At 37.6% G+C, this 21,127-nt stretch overlaps 1 protein-coding gene across 1 annotated transcript in view; it reads right to left on the bottom strand.

Moving 5' to 3' along the window:
• PTPN3 (protein tyrosine phosphatase non-receptor type 3) overlaps nucleotides 1-21,127 on the bottom strand; it is a 127,085-nt gene that overhangs the window by 70,860 nt on the left and 35,098 nt on the right. The window contains exons 3-8 of the mRNA XM_050891070.1: nucleotides 14,095-14,202; nucleotides 13,908-13,950; nucleotides 12,745-12,823; nucleotides 11,213-11,257; nucleotides 10,228-10,280; nucleotides 332-452 (exon numbers count right to left, since the gene is read on the bottom strand). Coding sequence (XP_050747027.1) covers nucleotides 332-452; nucleotides 10,228-10,280; nucleotides 11,213-11,257; nucleotides 12,745-12,823; nucleotides 13,908-13,950; nucleotides 14,095-14,202 — 449 coding nt within the window. The remainder of the gene's footprint in view (nucleotides 1-331; nucleotides 453-10,227; nucleotides 10,281-11,212; nucleotides 11,258-12,744; nucleotides 12,824-13,907; nucleotides 13,951-14,094; nucleotides 14,203-21,127) is intronic.

Below are 21,127 nucleotides of genomic sequence, written 5' to 3'. Positions count from 1 at the left end.
AAAATGGTCAAGTTTCCTTGATCCAAAAAACCCTTCAAACATCTAGTACAGCGTTCTAGATGGTTGCCATTAATAATGTATAATGCTAACTGATCTACTGGTTGTTATAGCTAGAAATTTATTTAAATGTTTTAACACATTAGCATCATACTCTGAATATGATTAGTCTAGCACCTACGTGATAAAACCAAATATTTCATTTAATAGAAGCTATATGAAATAAAACTGTCTGTTGTACTAAAACTACTAAGAACTTGAGCCTTCCTTTTGGCATCTTTTTTTTTTCCTTTAAAAACTCAAGAGGTGAGAGAGAACTAAAAGTTAGTGTTACCTGTGTTGCTCATGGAGCGATTCTACTTTGGTAAGAAAATCTTTGTTCTGCTCTGGTATAAAGTTGTAATTTGACAGATATCCTGAATGATGTACTGAAGCATTGTAGTCTCCAAGTTGTGCTGTTAGGAAACAGGAAACACATACACAAAGTTTTCGTAGTTAATTGATTATTATTTCGAAGGAATTCCTTCTCCTCATTAAAACACGTACACATATGGGGAAATGCAGGAATTACAAATTACTTCCCAACAGACAAGCGGTGTTGAACACAGGGAATTGTACGACATCAGTGAAGAAAGATTTTTTCAAAGTATGCTTACCATAACTATAATCTCAGGCACTGAATGACTCAGTACTTTAGTTACTTATATAGCCCCACTTTTGCATCACAAGCTGTAACACCACCAGACAGGTATTACATGCCACATTGGCACAGACATGCAGTACTGTAACGTTAGAGTAAACCAAATTGCTTCAGTAAGAGATCACAAATGAAATCAATTTGATATACATTTACTTGACTATAACATATTAGAAGACTTCAACAAGATCTGTCACTTAGCATCTACTCTTCATACTCTCAGGTAAAAATTGTTCAAACTACCAACTGTGGCTCTGTCCTAACAATTCAATTGTTAATCTTGCCTCAGCTGAACATGAGTTACTTAAAGCACGAGAAATAACCGCTGATTTACACATAAAATTACCAAGCTGCTACCAAAAGTAAATATATGTTTACAGTCAAATAAACAAAAAGAAACAAACAAAAATCCCTAAAACTTCATCCCTTCAAAAATTATACTAATTAGTAGATATTTTGAAATAGTTACTAGACAAAAGCTAATTCTTATCCACAGTTGGTGGTATATCTGAAAAGAAATGAAAGTATAAATGACCATAAGTTTATAGCCTCAGTCTATGCAAGTTTTCTTTAAAAGCTAGATGAGCATAAGTTTATATCCTGGAAAACATACTTAAACCTTTTACTTGTTATAAAGATGCAAGGTTTGGGGCAGCAGGGAGGTTGCTTCAAATAAAGTACTTGCCTATTTGCCACAAATTTACCTAGTTTCAATTAAGCAAGTAATTCAATCCCCATATTTCATGAAATCTGTGTTTTCATGAAATAGTTGAAGAGATTAAACCCAAAAAATGATGGTATGTTTAAGCAAATCACTAGAACCTGTACTAATCTGCTTTTTCCCTAAGGAGCATGAAAGTTATTATAAAGCATTAAAGCTTCCCAGAAGTTATTTGTATGACTTGTAAATTAACAAAAAAGGAAGTCCTTATATAGACTGCAAACAATTCAGCATAGAAAGCTTCTCAACTAAATCAAAGTTAAAGAGCATACTTTTAGGAACAATACTATTACCATTATTTTCCAGAAAACGTAAAGTATAAAAGAGTGACTTAAATGATGGGGGGGAGGGGGAAGTTGTGAACTTCAGAACTAACTTACAGCTACAATAACTATGCAATATCTGTAATACAGGGGATAACCAATATTTGCCACTTACATATTCAAAAAGCATGATATCTATGGCCTAGAAAACAGAACCACTGTGATACAAAACAATTCCCAGGCAAATGTGGTCAGAAGCTAATATAGTTGCACACCTAATTATCATCATCAAGGGAAATATTTAAATAAAAAAGAAAGTGGAATGATAAACAGTAATTTATTTTGAATGCAGATATTCCTGCAATGCTTAGCTCTTTCTTTTTAAAGGTAGCCTGAATTTTAAATTAGTTAGCAAAATGGCTGGCAAAGGACTAAATATTTACTGTTAGAATAAAACCACATATTTGAACACTTCTGTCAAATAATGTATCTCTGAAGAAGAAAACAAAACAAAAAAACCAAGACAGAAGATCCAGAAGTATAACAAGAAACTAAAATAATTTTTAGGAATATCTATATATTAACAAGAGTCCAAGTCTCTGCCAAGACTAAGGCTAAGGCAATAACAATAAAAACAAAAAATAAAAACTGTCTGAACAAAGTAGGTATGTTAATAACAGTGTAAAAATAAAACACACAATTTCACAGATGACAGTAGTTGACTGAAGACTTTTTCCTTTATTAGCCATTAACACAACCCATCTTTTCTGTGAAACACAGTCTACATTTTTAAGGTTTGTTGCAGCTAGCTTGAATTACATTCTTGTCAATGGGAAGAGACCAGATTGCCAGGAATAAGACAACGTAATTGTCCACTTCAATTTTATTTGCATTAGTTAAAAATATTTTTTACTGTAGTTTTATCTTCTCTAAAGAAGGCAACTGCTGTTCCTTCATGCATTATGAGGTAAAGTCTTCTTGCTCATTTTCCAAATATGGAGGTTGCTCTGGTCTTTCTTCCTCTTCCTCCTAGCTACCTGAGGTCATGTCAACAAGGGGAGCAGTTTAGAGTACTACTTGCTTCTCCAGCTCCCCAGCCAACTGTCACAGTTGAAGAGAAACTATAAATCCTGATTAGTAGACATCTTGGAAGACTAACGATCTTGTGCAGGATTTAATTATCCAAGTAGGAAAAAAAAAAGAGCATATCAAGACCTCATTAAGAAGAAAAACCCATGAAGTTTCTACCTCTTTGCTGGACTTCTCCAGAAGAGAGGAGAGGGTCAGGAAATGTTAAAGACCTATTTCTAATCTGAGTTTCTCCTGATATAGCTTCTGCTCTGATCACATGAGACAGCAGACACTGACTCAATGAGGATAAAGTTACAGTAAAAAAAAAAAAAAAAGCATATTTTTACCTTTCTCCTTTCTAGCCAACTTCTGCTTTTTAATTCATTATAACTGGGAAAGAATATAGAGTAAAATGAAAGAAAATGGAACCAAGGAGGAGTTAAAAAAAAAACAACAGTTATTTGAATATCAGATCCTTGTATTTTAGAGTTCTAGATCTAATATGAAAGGCTTTAAAGAAAGGAACGTGATGGACCATTCATTTTGAAGGCCATATTCAATAAAAAGAGAACATTTACTTTATAACTCTTAGTAAAAGAATAGTGCAATAGCCAAGTAGTCACAGAATAATTTTCCATGGATGAAGTCCCATGTCGACCTACCAAACAGTTGTACAAGCTCTCAACACAGTAAGAATTTGTAAATGCTTGAAAAACAAATAAAAATCTTGAGATCATATATATTTACACAGGATATGAACTGCCTATGCTGTACTGAAGCCTAAACAAGCCATCTTTTCTTCAGACTTTGTAAAAAGAATTTGTTCAGTTAGAACAATGTGGTGGGTATACATTTTTGTCTCTTTCTCCTGGCAGCAGAAAGACTTTGTGCAGGAAAGCATCAAAGAAAAGGACTGATTTAAATGAAAAAAATTTACACATTTTTATAAGATTCAGATACAGAGGAAGGGAAAAGGAAACACGAAGAACAAGTGTATTTATGTAGCACTGATAGATTTCAATAGGAATTCTATGGGTACACATGCATCTTCCCTAGAAAGAGAAGCTCGAGTACCAGATATATTGCTGCATTAAGGAAAAAAAGAAAAAAGAAAAAAAAAAAAGAAAAAAGAGAGGAAAATCTGACATATATGGGAGCAAAAAAGCCATTGATGCCAACAACTCTTACAGTAATTACCGAGGCTTCATTTATTCAGTGGTTTCTTCCAAGAAACCATTGGTCAGTCAGCTTATATATTAGGGTAAGGCAGCATTGATCTCATTTCTGTCTTCCACTACCCCAAAGGGAGGGTGCAAGAAAGACAGGGCCAGACTTTTCTTTGAGTTACAAACCAAAAGGATGACAGACAACAGAAATTTCAGCAATGGAAATGCAAAACTGAACTGGAAAGGCCTTGAGCAACGTGATCTGACTTTGAAGAAGCCCCTTCCAAGCCAAATTTGCCTGAGGTTATTACTTACATGAAGTTATTTTTGAAATCCAAGCTTTTTGCTACACGACCAAGATAATAATTTGTTTGGTTCCAGTTTTAGAAATTAATTTTGTTGTTGTTGTTGAATGCTAACAGTACCAAAATACCACCATTTCAATCTGGCCCAATTTCCACAGGCAGCCCCAGAAAACATAGTAGTAGAAAAGATAAGCCTTTAGCTTTCTGTAACTTAAAGGGTGACCGATTTCTACTTCCCATCTATGTGATATCCTTCAAGGTACAGAAGACAAGTTGGTCTCCAATTCTATAGTTTGCTTGTAAACAATAATAAAAAAATTTGCATACAAAGTAATAGCACCAGAAACTATTTCCGCATACGGGCGTTCCAAGTAACTACAGATGTCAGAAGGCAAATGTATGAATGGCTTATTGGCTAAGCATGATGGGAAATCAGTTACAGATAATATGGACAATTTGGTCCAAAGGAATGCCTACAAAAGCTAGTCCTTGAAAACAGGTTTAATATCAACTTTCTAAAGACCTGAGAAGTGTACCAGAAAAAAATCAAGTAGTTTCACATTGAATTCGTAACTTTTTGCAGGGTTGAATATTTTAGGTGACAGGAATAAAGTACAAAAGTGAACTGAGTTGCCTGTTTTTAAAAGAGGATAATTACATATGCAGATCAGGTTCCCAGTGGAACAGAAAATAACCAAACAATTGGACAAGTCTAGCATACCAGTTATATAACTAATTTAACTTTTATCAAGGAGTAAAAAATCTTCAGGTATAAAATTGCAATCCAGGATTAAAATATAGTTAGGGTCATACAGTTATGTTTCTGGAATCAGAAAATAATCCACCACAGCAGAATTCAGTTTCAAAGTACCAACATAAAAATGTGGACACTTATTAAAAAGAGACTAAAAAGGAGCATTGAAATGAGCAAAATCCATGTAGATATAGAGATTAAAGACACCATGTTGAAAATGGTTATCAGAGAGAGACTCCAAAAAGGACCAAAACCCTCAGAAGTGAATGCTGAGAGAAGGAAAAGTGTTTCAACAAGTGGAACCTCTATCCAAACAAGGACGAGAGCATGAATTCTAACCCACCCAACCACTGAGTAAGCGTGATGTCCCTACTGGACAAGTAGAACTAGCTATCATGTGGATAAAACTAACCTGTTTTGTAAAAGGAAATAATGCTTCACACTCAAGAGCCCTTAAAAAAAGGTTCAATCTAGAGATGACTGTAAATAGCTGCTTATGACCACTTATGACAGCTGGTCACTCTGTAGTAAGACAGAATGAGAAATTAGGCATTAATAAAAACAAAGGAACATTTGTAGAAAAAAAATACCAGCTATACATACACAATGGTGGTCTCCAAGTTATTTATTACCACTTCAGAATGAAAAATGAGTCATTGTAATACCTTTTATTAAAAAAAACATAAAAAATTTAAAAATCAGCAGCTCAAAACCCAGCCACAGTTCAACAACAACAACAAAAAAATCACAAGGAAAAGGAAGAAACAAATTAGAAAATATAAGTTACTCTGAGTTGCTATTTCTGCTTCTGAAATACATGTACCTCAGAAACCATACAGTCACAATCAGAAAAAGTATTGAGAAAAGCAAAGCATAATCCAAAGTACAAAGAGTATTCATTTTGAAAAAGTGTGGGGATAAAATACTTAAGGGAATAGTTATCAATACTCCCAAAACATTAAGAGGTTTTGCAGAACTAATGCATCTTAAAACTACTCTGATCTTCTGTCATGTATGTTGTCTCTCAGCATTCACCACTACTCATTATCATAATACTGTACTACATGGACCTTGACCTTGGGTAACTGTTCTTTTCCCCTTTTTAGTTATCTTACACAAAAATATTTCATAGGTTCATCCACCTTAAAAATATAGAAGAATAGTACCAAGTCTACGAGGCACTGTAGAAAGTCAGCTCTTTCAGCTACAGCACTGGCCAATATCCCAATCTGGGGTTCTCCACTCCAGAGGTTACAGCATTGTACTTCGTTTTGAAGTGTTACAGATTCAAAAAATTATTTGTGGCATAGTGGAAGAACACCAAACAATACTTGAAGTAATGATCTCCTGAAGTGGCCTCTGTATTGCCTAGCACAACTGTAAAATATAATTAAGGGAAAACAGTCCAAAACAGCTGGAGAGCTGCTGTAGATAAACTATCAGGACAGTCTTAGAAGAGCTGTTGTACAAAGAGATGCTAGCAAGCTCAAGAGCAGCAATCTAGACCACAGTGAACCATGTGGAAGAAAACGGGCTTGTATTTCAATTAATCTCTCCAAGCAGATTCTTATATTGGGAGTTTCATCACCATCACACAGATAACACTCTGGTACTGCTGATAAAAGGTACTTGTGACTGAACAGCATTGCTGCAGGCTTCAGAAGAACGGATGGGACATGCACACAATCCTCAGACTACCCAACACATCTGGTAAATAATTTCAAACACCGGAAATTCAGGTCAAAGTTCTCTTTGCTTATCCAGTCTGATTTTGATTCTGAGGCATAAGGGCTCCAGGTGCCCTGGAGAGTAGCAGGAACCTGACTGACCTCTGAGCAAATCTCTCAGCTTACATGATGTCCTTCTGAGCACTATTTCACTTCAAAAAAGCATAGGCGGGGAGCACACACAGAGAAAAATCCCCAAATGCTAGCTATGAAAAGAGGCAGGTCTCCGTAAATTAGCAAGTCTGAGGTTTCAATGTAATTTCTATAAAAAGAGAGGGACAAAATGAAGGCAAGTTAGAAGAGTCAGGCAACAAGAAAGCTGATGGGGGAATTATGTGGTGCAGCTCTCACTGTGGAGCTGCTGTTGATGTTCCTCTAAATCCTACAGCCCACCTCCTCCTCTGGGATCTCAGCCTTCTGGCGTTCCTGAAATTCTAACAAACTCTCTTATGCCTAGCTCCTAAGGGACTTGCACACTAAGCTCAGCTTTCCTCGAATCCTCACCCGCCTTCCTTTTCTTAGAAGAGGTTAAAGCCCGTTTAAATCCCAAGCAACCAGTCAACCCCTTCCTGAACAAACTCCCAAAGATAGATAGCAGCGTGCTAGAGAAACCTCCTGGTTCTCAAAGCAGAGCCGAGAGGGGAACAATATCACAGGAGAGAAGAGAAAGACCCCAGTCATAATGAATCACTGAGCAACTGATGCTCAGGAAAAAGAAAGCTTAGAAGTATTCATAACATCTTTTGTTGGCTTTGTTGCTGTGCTTTAGATTCAAGTCCCAACTCAGCAAAGGATTTACTCACATAAGAGCATATTCCCCCCCAAACCCATGGGACTTCTTACATACCAATAGTTAGTCATCTAAATACTGTTCTGGAAATGGGAACTTACTACACAAAATGATAGAAAACAAGTGGTGCCAAATCAGCTTTGTGACATTTTAAATAAAAAAAGCGATACACACACTGCAAAGGTCCCTTATTTAATTTTATAGACTGTACAACGTTCCCATTTTACACCAGTAAAAAACAAGACATACGATTTATCATTAGCTTGTTTTTCAGTATGAGAGTATCCTTCAGACTTAACGATTTTGAAATTATTTGAAATGCACCTTAATAAGTTCTCCTTAAAAAAGGATTTCAAAATCCACTGATCATTTCTGTCACAAAGCACATCTACTGATAACAAACTAACAACTTATTCTTCAAGTGTCTGAACTGTATTTGTAAGTTTAGTCACGTGCTATTTAGACACAGTATTCACACCCACTTGTATTCCCCTGTAGCTTAGCACCACCAGACAACACAGGGTGTGCCACAACAGTGCAGAATAACATGTCAGAGCTTTATTTCAGAACCGCAGTGCTGAATCCAAACACCTCCGCCACGGGCAATACAGAGAAGCAGCACTCCAGCAGCACAACAGACATCACCACCAACTGTCCCTTTGCAAAACTCAGACAAAGCCTGTGAAGGTCAACCATGCAACTGCCACACGTGAAAACTATAGTTAAAAAGCAAGAGGAGAAATACCAAACATCAGACTTCATGCACAATGAAAGACCTCAGCCCTCCCGCCAGTGGCAACTGCTCCATCTTCTAAATAAGTAACCATAAGGTTGTCAGACAACAATGGTTTCCCCTTCTGCATACAAGGGAAGTTACGGAAGGAGAGAGCAGCTTGAAAACCACCAAGAAGTGGCAGTAATAAGAAACAGCTCAGGTAGAACCGATCCATGGCAACTTGAGACAATGGCTTTTTAATAAGCAGATACCTCATATCCAAGAACTTCAACTCCCCTTAATAAGTATGATTAGAAATTAAAACACCAAAAGAAAACTATTTAAAGCAATTTGACAAGAATCCTAGCAAACACGACTAGATAAGGAGACCTACACACTCAGATTTCAGGTCTTTCCTATGCCATCATCTTTAGGTAAATGGCAACAACCCGGTAGCAAAACAAAAACTTTTTTTTTTTCTTTAAGGGAATACATCTTTCTATTAAATGTTTCATTCTTTGCTGATGCAGAGAACAAATATAGGTATCATACAAACAGCAAAAGAAAGGCCATCAGCTAGCAAAAAAGAAAGGGCTTTTTAAAATAAAATTAAAAAAAAAAACAAAAAACCTGGTAATAATAGCACTATCATGAGTTAGGAAAACCAGGCAAATAGCTGCATGGGAAATTCCAGAATCCACCAGGAAAGAGAAAGATTAAAAACACACTAGCACCCTTCCTCAATCTTCACTGACCTGCTATCGTTCTCCTTCAGTATAAATAACTGCATTAGTAGGTATCCAAAGCACTAAAAAGGGAACAGTCATAAAACTGAAGGGGAAACAGGAATTACTTTGGGATTTGGGGTACATTACCTGTGGCATATTTTAAAAATCATGTTAAACCTGACTTTGTGATAAAATATTTGCATTCTTCAGTGTACCTTTACATTTTCGTGCTTTAGCACAATCGGATCAGCAACACTGCATTTAGCAATCCTAAAGGTTCACAGTGTTTCAGCCTTCAAGTGCCCTACTGTGCCCCAGGGATACAGGAGCAGGGACACATTTCCTTTGGCACAAAACTGGGACTCCCACCTACTATGGAAAACTTCTTCTGGCTTCAACCGTTCTTACTAAGCTTGAATGGTTAAAGTTCCATTTAATAAAAGGGCACAACATATGATATACAAACATAAAAGTGAATGTTTCATAGCCACTTGGGATTTTCATAGATACCAACAGTTTATCGCTTTCTCCTTTGAAAAACATATTTCAATTATTTAGCTTGGTCCTTATTTCAAGCAAAAATTACCTCAATCATTTCTGTGGACCTTGCTAGACCTTTCATAAAGAAATGGGATAAATATACATCAAACAAATAATTACACAACTATTCTAGTATGCTTTCCCCGACAATCATTTTTACAAATATACAAACTCCACTAAACCCTCAACCTGTTTTTTTGTTTGTTTTTTTAACGAGAAAGGTCTTCCTCCAGCTGTTTTTCACTATCTGTTTAGGATGCCTGTAAGACATAGGATCAGGCTCCATTTTGGTTTTCCTACAGAAGATATTTTTCTAATATCACCCTTAGAATTTCTTTTTGCCAGTTGCAGGCAGATGAGAAGGATACAAGTTCTTGTCCGTAGAGTCACCTTAAATGTATTGCAGCGACACACAGTTTTACATATCTAACAAATCAAATTCCCTGAAAAAACGACAAAAATGAAAACCTACCTTTTTTGTCAGCAGTACAAGCACGCATAGATAAGAACAACATTATTCTTGTATCAACTTTTTTTTTTGACAGACCTAAAAAGTACGCTTTTTCTATTTAGACTGTCTGAAGGCTGCTTAATAACCTGCAACTTTTTTACAAAGCATCACCTGTAGCATTGTGAATATTCTGCACAAATAGATAAGGAAAGAAATTTTTCCCTATTTTTCAGTACTGAAGAACAGAGAAGGTAGTTGGTCAAATACATCTATTAACAAAATAACAATTGGTTATTACTTACATTGTACTGCATATGATGCCAGGACAACAGCAGAATTAATGGGGCATGACAACCTAGAAAGAGGGGAAAATATTTTTATTTAGACATAGACTATATAAATGTATTGTTAACAATATCTCTGCAATTAGTTCAGTACGTGAAGACTCATTTAGCTTCAAAGAGTATCTGATTTTTTCTTACAAAGTTTGATTGTCAAAGCACAGTAGGACTGGACATTAAAAGCTAATTGCTGTGTAACAGCTTCTTAAGTGAATGGAAGTAACTAGTCCTAAAATGACATGCTCGTATTCTTGCTGGATGCTTATTCGTGAAAGCAAAAGGACAAGGGATTTTTATGGGGCTCTGCACATTATTTTGATAGCCGAAGTCTGGTCTATTTAAAATTAGACACAAACACTAAAATTAGCCAAATGCCAAGCACAAAGACAGCTCTGATCTCATGACCAAAACTGACTCCATAGAAGAAAAAAGCCAAAACCTAAAGGCAGTTTACATTTGGCAGCAAATACTTGGACCACCTTTTTCCTCTTCTTTTAAAATGTATAAGCACAGAGGAATTGCAGGCAAATGAAGCAATGGGTATATGCACACCATACAGGGAATATAACCCTGAAATCATGAGAAACGATAGCATGAACTGCCCTTTGCTACTCCCTCCTGATTACCGCACTAGACAGTGGGTCCCCACGTTTGGAACGTCATGCCTGGCACACCATGGCTTATATAATGATCTCTCAGGTTGACATTGTACCTGCAGACACACACCATCTCCTACAGCTCATTCGCAACAGACTTCTAAACTGTTCTTAAGTGAGCTATGTGAAAATTTGTAACGTTTCCTAGCAATTTGATTTTCTTTTAAAGCAATATTTCACAAGGTACATTTTTATAGCAACGATACCCTCAGAAAAAGGCTTTTTGAGGGTTTTTATAACTCTTTTTAAAATAAAATTTAAAAAGAGAAATTGAAGATTCTTCTTATTACCTTCCTTCCACAATATCAGTCTTCAACTGCAGGAAGAATAAGTGCCTATAAAAGATTTTTTTGAAAAACAAACAAACAAACATACATTTATTTTCACATTTAAAAGGTATGGTTTAAATGATTACATGTATTAATTTTATTTTATTAGATTTCCTGGCAAACTATACAAACTGATGACTAAAACTTAGTGGCATTTACAAATATGCAATCATACACCCACTCACTCTCACAACAGTTTTAAAGATCTTTGGCAGTCTGTACTACAACTCCAGGACCACAGTATTAATGCCACCACGAACACTACAAAAAACAAACCATGACAGAACTGCGCTTTCTTTCTCCCAGCAATATTCATCTTGGATGTAACTTTAAAAAAAAAAAAAAAAAAACAAACAAAAAACCCAAAACCCCACCCCCAAACTGTGACAGTCTATCTTGGAACTACTCAATGGAGGATGAGACATTTCTCGAGTAGCATATGCTGACAAAAAGCTCTTAAACAATTCTCCAAGAGCAGTTCAGTCTTGCTCTTATTAGTGTGTTTCACAATGTTACTTTATAGTGATACTGGAGAGTCAGGATGTGAAGAACCATAAAGAGCAGGTCTTTGAATAATTTCAGTTTAAAACTGCAGAACAGCTTATAACTACATGATTAGCAAATACCAAAACAGGTCAATAGCTAAGTTTTCTACAAGAAATATCATTTAACACCCTGTACTATTTATATTCTCAAGTCACTGAAATTAACAATGAAAATGTCACAAAAATGTTACAAGAATGCCAGATTAATGACTGCCTGTGAATTCTAAATTCCAAATCATGTGCACTGAACAACACAAGTATTCATTTAAAGCCTTGTGACAAGTTAATTGAAAACTGCTTATAATTCATGTACACCACCACCCCAGAAACTCAGAGATAGGTTAAAAAAGAAAATCTTAAAGGTCTACTATAAACTGAAGCGTTACAGATCTTTGCATGTTACAAGTAATGGGCAAACTAGAAAACAAGAACTGTTATCTGTTCTTCCTGAAACAAAATAAACCCCACCCTCCCACACCCTTGGCATTAAATCTACTACACGTGTTCAAAACTGACTCAGTGTTGGTTGATACAAAACTTCTAACATAGACTTAAGGGATGCAGACAGCTTAACCATTGAACTTCCTTATTTTTTAATCATTGCATCAGAGGAATTAAGGGATCAGAAAAGAAAAGGATAAAAAAAATGCAATAGGCAAGTACTTCAAGCGACAAAGGGCTCAAAAAAAGAAAAGGAATCCAAGGTGCAAATAAACCAACTGCCATCTTTGTACTAGCTTATACTCCAGCTGTATTTCAGAGTTGTAGGCTGTGTATAGTAGAAACCATTCGTTATGAGCATCAAGCTGACAATTCCAAACACATTTAATACAAAGAGTTACACGAAGTTATCTACCTAATATAGCATAGTTTTCCAAGCTGTGGAGACGGGAAAGGAGGGCTTTACACATTCTTAGTTCATGGAAGCAAACATCAAACAGAAGTTACCTGGTTTGTTCTTGCTGAAGTGTGTTAGGATCAGGTATAAAAAACCTTACACGAAAACGAAGGGTGCAGGGAAAACCTCCTGCAATATTTTAGAAGAGCAAATCAATTTTTTGTTTAAAAAAAGGAAGAGCCCCAAGTTTTTATTTCTATATTTATAGAAAAATTACATGAACAACCACACATTAATCTCATGCATTTTTCTCTCTAAAAGAAACCACGAGAAGCCTCTCCTGATCCCCCAACACCAACTATGAGAGGAAAATACTCTAAATGAAAGCATCACAATATTTGAAAGTACTTTGTATATGCTACTTTACATAAAAGGCATTATTTAGTTATCTTTACCTCATAGGTATTAGAAGAGAAAAAAGCAGCAAATATATTTGAAGCGTGTCAATTGGGATAATGCTCAATTCTATCTTACATATAAATACAAGAAATCAACAGAGGTTCACCATGTTAACTGCATGTATTTTTATTTCAATTCATAGACAATCTACAGCATATGGTAGAAATAAGAGAGCTGAAAAACATAGCTCAAGTTACACAGCACAAATGGGGACAGTGTTACTCAGTCCTCCTAAGCTGCTATCTGGCAGGGTCATGCTGGCCAGCCTGTCCTTCTTGGTAAGCATTCTGTGTTACCCAAAGCTGTTTATAAACAAGACATACTAGAACAAAACATGCACTTGGAAGTGTGTGGTGGTGTTTTTTTGTTTGGTTGGTTTTAAATAAAAACAAGCATAAAAGTATTTTTTTCTTATTCTACTTGAGACAAGAAATTGCCAGAACCTATATATGAAACTGGCTCCACTTCCCTGTATCAAAACCCCTCTTCTTTATCTTCCTTATCAGGAGGAATTTACTGGCACCGTGATATGACTACTGCTTTCACGGCCATGATGTCCAACACTGTGCAGAAGCCAGGTTTAGATGCTATTACAGCATCAAAGTTAGTGACCTACCAGGTCTTACTAGCACTCAGTTAGCAGTAAGAGATGTAGAAAGATCTGCTGAAAAGACTGGCAGAGGTAAGACTTGCTCTTAAAGAAAATCTATCATCTGGACGCACTAATTTACAAGAACTGTATTTATTCTAGTCATAAGAACACATAAAAGCAGGACTACACCGTTACAATCAAGATATTAAAAACAAGTCTTACCTTTTAACTGTTTTCTAATAGGTTTGTTTGGTTCAAGCCATCGCTGTGAAATGAAAAACTATTAGATGGATTAAAAATATTTACAAATAAATACTGTTTATTTATGTGTATGTGTGTGCATGTATATGTGTGTGTATATATGTATACACATATACATGCACACACATTTATTATTTACTATACTTACAGGTGAATCTACTGAAGTTTCATTTTGCTGTAAACCAAAATATTCCTTCTCTGTCACACCCAACTGGTTATAGGTCATATCCAACAAAATCTGTCCAGTGTCTTGTTTCTGAAAACAAGAAAACTTTAGAAGTGAAACTCTGCAACACTTACACATTTTAAGATACATTTTTTTAAAAACAAATTTATTTCAATTAATTGTAACTTATGAATAAAAATAGCTGCTAATTCATTGGTTCAAAGTTTTTCAGCAGTAAGAACTTTATTCTGATAAAAGTATCTTTTTTTTTTTTTTAAAGAGGCTTTCTTTCCAAAATATGTTAGGCATGTGAAATCTCATAATATGAACTGATACGAACTCAAGGCCTTGAGGTCAGTCCAGCAATCTAATTTTAAGCAGACCACCTCTCTCTTGACCACAGTCTTTAGGAGCAATGCTGTTCTCCGGAGCTGTACCCTGCAAGGATGCCTTACAGCCACATGGGGCTGCTCTGGCCCCTGCTGTCACCACCAAAGCAGTGCGCTCTGTTTCCACATCAGCTGTCAAAAGGCAAAGTCAGTATACACTAGGACTGGGAAAAAAAGTAGGAGGATGCTGTGCTCCAGCCATAAGATCCTGTACTTCAGCTTCAACTCCCACCTGCCCTCAGCCTCCACACATTCAGCTGCCGTTCAGCCACCCCACTTTCTGCCTAGACATCCCTCAAGACAGGTATCACAGAAGAACTGGTGTAACTGGGGAATTACACAGGCAGTGTAGATCCAGAAGTGTAAGCATGGTATAGCTTTCCCCAAACCAAACAAGTATCTCCATGCCATGGCATTGTGGAGAGCAGATTAACCAACTTCTGCCAAAGAACACTGTGAACCAATTCTATTAAAAAAAAAACAAATCACAAAAAGAAACAAACAAAAACCCCTCAACAAGACTGCAATCCTAAATATGCTAATACATAATAAACAGCTTGCAAAGCTGTGTGGCACTTTAGGTCTAGATTTTTATATACGAAATTGCTGGACAGAACAAAAATCAGGCCGGTTTGCTTGGTATCTTGTCTATTCAAAAATTTATAGCAAACTAATTTTTCATATGTTCTTCCAAATCTCACTCTTAAAAGCAGAAATAGACAGCACACATGCAAAAAAAAAAATTTTCCCAGAGGAAAATTATTTAGACTGCAAAAGACAACCACTTTGTTCTGAAACAAATTTCTTAAAAATTAAGTTCTGAGTTAATTAAGCTCTGATTTCTTAAGCAAATTTCTTAATTTCTTAAACAATCTCTTGAAACAAAGGACTTAATGTATAAGCATGATAGTGACCACATTTTTGTGGATGGCCCCAGTCTTAGTCAGTGCATGAGTGCTCACTTAATAAGTCAAGAACACAATATTGTATTCAATTCTCTTTCTCTAGACCTTGTTTATTATACAATACTCAAGTCCTGTTCAGAAGACAGATTTATCTTTTTTTTTTTTTTAAACAGGGTACCACACTGTTGTAATTCAGTGCTTTAAATAGTAACATATTCATAGTCTTCCCTTGTCACATAAAAGCATTCTTCCTATTTAAAAGATGGGAAAAGACGAACAAAGATTCAAGCAAAAGACACCCGCTTGGCTACCTTATTTTGGAGGATGGAATACTATCCAACACTTCCTACTGCTAGAGCAGAACTCCTAGTAGCTCATTTGTGATTTGAATGCTCAGTGTTTCTACATCAGGCTCCAGATGCAAGGTAAGGTAACAGCCAACTATTGGCCTCCTGTGAAAAGCTGTGCCCGTTTTTCTGGAGCAAAGTCACATATGAAGACAACTGTATTGGGTTTGTGTAGCGGGGGAGGGACCACAGGGGTGGCTCCTGTGAGAAGCTGCTAGAAGCTTCCCTGGCTCCAAGTCGGACCCGCATCTGGCCAAGGCCGAGCCCATTAGCGACGGTGGTAGTGCCTCTGGGATAGCGTATTTAAGAAGGGGAAGCAGACTGCTGAAAAACCTGCAGCGGAGAGAGGCGTGGGATGTAAGAGAAACAGCCATGCAGACACCGAGGTCAGTGAAGAAGGAGAGGGAGGAGGTGCGCCGGAGCAGAGATTCCCCTGCAGCCCATGGAGGACCCCACGCCAGAGCAGGTAGCTGGGCTCAGAGAAGGCTGTGACTCTGTGGGAAAGCCCACACTGGAGCAGTTTGCAGAGGACTGCAGCCCGTGGAAAGGACTCGCATTGGAGAAGCTCATGGAAGACTGATGCCCATGAGAGGGACCCCACGCTGGAGCAGGGGAAGAGTGTGAGGAGTCCTCCCCCTGAGGAGGAAGGAGCGGCAGAGACAGCATGGGATGAACTGACCGCAACCCCCGTTCCCCGTCCCCCTGTGCTGCTGAGGGGGGAGGAGGTAGAGGAACCGGGAGCAAAGTTGAGCCCGGGAAGAAGGGAGGGGTGGGGGGAAGGTGTGTTTTTAAGATATGGTTCTATTTCTCATCATCCTACTCTGATTTGATTGGTAACAAATTGAATTGGTTTATTTTTCCCCAAGTCAAGTCTGTTTTTTGCCTGTGACCATAATTGGTGAGTGATCCCCCCTGTCCTGGTCTCAACTCATGAGCCTTTCGTTATATTTTCTCCTCCCCATCTCACAGCAGGGGAGGAGTAAGCGAGCAGCTGCGTGGTGCTTTGTTACCAGCTGGGCCTAAACCATGACAAAAACAATGTAGGCAACACTTGACTGTCTTATGTATGAGACTACCCTTTCCTCTCCAACAGTCTCCCATCTCGTTTAACTTTCACAACAAACAGTTGAAGTCTCACAATAAATGCAAGTCCCCTCAGGCCTGTAAGTCTGTGCGGCCATCAAAAGCAGCAGCTCTGTCCCATCCTTCTTCCCCAGCTGCACATTCCTACTCCCCTCCTTTCACACAGGCTACTGTTCCTTGGGATATTCAAACCACAGCACTGATCAAACTCAATTTTTTTCTGAAATAGTGTAGACCTAGATCCAGCTGAGAAACTGAAATCTCAGCAACAGGTAAGGACCATGCGACCAAGCATTCCTTGTCACACACAGCCACGGTGCGGTGCATCTGTCAGGCAGTTCTGTCCAGCACCATCAATGAGGTGGGCTCCGCTATGAAGACTGAGATTTGCTATCAGAGATTATCCATGTACGTACACAAAAGGGCCCTATGAAAACAGCAGATGCCACCTTAACCCTTCGAAATAATAGACATTTCCTGACATGAATATGTTCATCTTTAGCACTGCCTTACTATACATACCATATTCGTTTCCCCAGGGTTGGTTTTTTGTAAGCAGAATGTTAAAACACTTTCAAGTGACATCACATGACACCTGCACAACTCAGAAGCATAATTGCACATCTATGGTGCATACTTCTGACATGAGCTAAATGAGCAACTGAAGTTATATTGTGACCAAAACCAGTAATTATAGGGGATGATACATATACTTTATTGAAAGAAAGTGTTCAGGGATCTCAGGTTTCATTACAAATGGGGCAGGAGAAGACCACAGACGGCAGATTCTTCTGCTGATTTTCTCTCCGAATTTCAACACTTCTGACTCCTTTCAGCCTCCTTTTTTTACAACAGCATTATCTCCTAATTCCATTCTCATTTTTCATGCTTCTGGTCCTTCATCCCAATGCAGATGCCTTCACCTTCTCTCTCCCCACCCTCTCACAATTGCATCTCCCCCTCTCCCCCAGCACACAAGTTGCTAAGCCTTCTCGCTGTTTCCCTGTAAAGATAAGCAAGCTGCCTGCTACAATATTCTTGCTCAGCAGTCGCAGTTCTCTCTTTGCAATGTTCCCATGGGTCTCCCAACCCTAAACCCAGCTGATCAGCCAGTACTAGTCTCCTCCACCTACATATCTACTATTTCCTTCTCCTCCTCCTCACATTTCCTATCAAAAGCAATTTCCAACACTACTTTTATGTGGCTCCAGTTCTTGCTCTCTGGTATTAAAAGCATGAAGTTTCTTCCAGAGTGCCTCGATCAAGCACCCACTCCAGAAATCTAAGCTAAGTACAAAATGTCATTTTAAATTGTTACAGTCTTCTTCAGTTGTTAAAATTCCCAAAGCTGAAGGTTTTTGCTGTTTTTCCTCAAGAAAAATCTATATTTACTTGGCTTTGGCTTTAAGAAACACCTGAATTATTTTTCAGCCTATACACCTAAAAATAAAGTTACCACACAGCTCACGCTGCACAGTCTTCAATCTGTTTTGCACATAAACATTCTTGAGATCTAGGTGTGAAGTGAGGCAGGCTAAGCATGTCACATCACTGCTTTTGAATTTTGACACCCATTCAAGTACAGTCCATAACCACAGTGTATGCTAATACTACAATGAGTCAAGTGATTTACAACACATCATATTTTCACTCCCCTCTGCCATAGGAAGAGGGCAAAACAACATGAACACCGCTCAGCTAAACTGGGCATTAGAACCAAGTTCTCCTTAACCCTGTCAACTATTACAGCAAGTAGTTAAGATATTCTTAATAAAGCTCTTGCCTTTCTACAATGAGATAAAAAAATTATGCACTTTCCACACTAGCCTATTCTGTTACAATGACACAAGTTCTTAAGATAATCTTAAGAATTTTAAAGTTTTTTCTACTAAAAAGAAACATTTCCAAGAGGCTTGCTTGTTTCATCCCTGAAAAGAAACTTCCATTTATTTAATCTTCCTGACATCTATCAATCCTTATTCTGAACTGTTAAAAGCTTTGCATCAACAACCTCATAACCACACACCATTCACCACCATTTAAATCTACCTAGAAACATCTTTAACCTTATGTTGGATAGGCCAAAAATTAATATTTAAAGCAGTCATAACTAACACCTATTACATTCTGCCTGTGCCACAACAATTTCCTGCTATATTTAGGGAATTTAGTCAAATTTAATTTCTAGTAAGCTACATGATTTTGAAGAGAAAGAACCCCTTCATTATTTTTCATGTTAAGTACTGCCTAGAAGCTGGGGTGATCAAGACCCACTGTCCTAAGAACTGTACAAACATAAGTGAAGACTGTTAGTTCTTCAGAGTGGAGGGGTAAATATGCAAGTAATCCTTTTCAGTTTGACGACTTCTACAAGGTAAGTGGTACAAAGTGACACTTTCAGAGAACAGTGCAACATATAGCACATCTCCCCATCCCTCTCCTCTGCAATAGCTTTGCCCCCACTTTCTGGCAATAACAACCTCATAGTTAAGCACCACTTAAGCTTTTGCAAATTCAGTCTCACTTCAGACACAATACCCATTGCCCCTCATGTGCTGTTTGAGGTCATCCTTTCCTAATTTAGCCTGTAACAGTCATCTAGCACCAAACAGCCTGTGTCCTTTGGTCCCAATATGCCTAGGGGCTTGAACAAAGTGCTACACTTTCTTTTAATTTCCACACTAATTTTACACACAGCTAATTTATTTGCTGTTCTGCTAACTCTGTCCTTTTCTCTTCCTGGAATTTATTTACTCACCTGATGCTCTTATTCAGAGCATGTGAGATTTTGTTTAGCTAGAGTAAACAGAACAGCCTCTTCTTTCCTTAGGTCCAGACTTTTGCAGAGCATCCTAGTTGTACTTTCTATGCCTGCCTGACTGGAACTTCCCTCTTTTGTCTGCAAGTAGCCAGGATCCACACGTGACATTCCCCGGAGGGTGGCCTTGATGCCAAGACTAACACTGTTAATACTTCCTTGACATTGGCTGAAGATTCCTGCCTGGTGCATAACAGCGCTCACCTTTTTCAGAACGATAACACATGAGCAGCTCAGTCTGCAAACTACCCATGTTCTCCTCCTCTATTGTTTGCAACTGAAAATTGAGCTTAAAAAAAAAAAAAAAAACACATTACCTCATCTTATGAAAGCTATTAGTTTACACTGCTGATTTCCCTCACTGCAATTACTCCTTGTTCAAGATAACCTATCTGCTACCTCCTATTCCTGTATCTTTTACTGTTAATAATGCCTCAAATCTTACATTTTTGATTTACTGAAAAAGATTCAGTAGCAACATGTTAATGAAATTTGACAGTCAAGAACTCTATTAATGTCCTTACACTGTTTAACATCTCCTTTTCAGCAAGATCTGCTGCCACCTCTTGAGCCAACTCCCTGCCCATCCTGTAACTCTTCTAGATTCCATACACTCCAGCGCAGTACTTTCCTATATAAAGGTCATACAAAATATTTATCCAAGCCCACAGAGTTTTGACCCACTGCATTTCCTCTGCCTCAAAAATGATTTAAAACAAACATACACGAGGTTAGTCATTCCAGTTCTAACTTTGGAAAAAATCTCCCTTCCACTAATTCTTTCCTTCAGCATTTATTACGAAGTCAGGCCCCACGAAGGGCTAAGACTAACAAGCCTGCTGTAGGTCAGATCACTTTCTCACTGTCCTCAAAAGCATCATCAAATTTCATACTGTCTTACTGTTTTCCAGTCGTAGAGTGTACTGATCTGCCTCGATATAAAACTAAGTATTTGTTGCCAGCCTGAAACTTCATACAGCAGTTCTTTCAACATGCAGGGACACAGATTAGCACTAAAGTGTCTCGTATTATCAAACAAGATCCAGTAGGAAAACTTAGTGAGAAAGATCCAACAATTCTGCATCATTGCATTTTACTATGAGCAGTTTAAAATTATAAAACTCACATCCACAATCAAAAAGAACCTTTACAACTTGTACCTCTGCCCATTACTTTAAGCATACCAATCGTAATTGTTGGTGTTAATTGTAACAATCATGTTCCTTCTCAAATACTGGAAGGAGGAGCTTAACTGAGATGGCAGGGAAGGAAAAACGTTCCTTAACGATCTGAATTTCAAGTCGTGTAACTTTTCTCATTATTACTGCCTAATCATTTTATTTCTAGAAGGAAACCCTATTACTAAAAACCAACTAGTCTTAAAGCAAAAATCACAGGTACTAAGACACAAGCATCAACTCAGAAAGACAATGTAATATGGAAGTGATCTGACACTGTAAATTTTATCCCTTC

Source organism: Gymnogyps californianus, chromosome 2, assembly GCF_018139145.2.
Source record: "Gymnogyps californianus isolate 813 chromosome 2, ASM1813914v2, whole genome shotgun sequence".
NCBI lineage: Eukaryota > Metazoa > Chordata > Aves > Accipitriformes > Cathartidae > Gymnogyps > Gymnogyps californianus.
The sequence above is the reverse complement of the archived record's forward strand: the minus strand, read 5'-3'. Positions and strand labels throughout refer to the sequence as shown.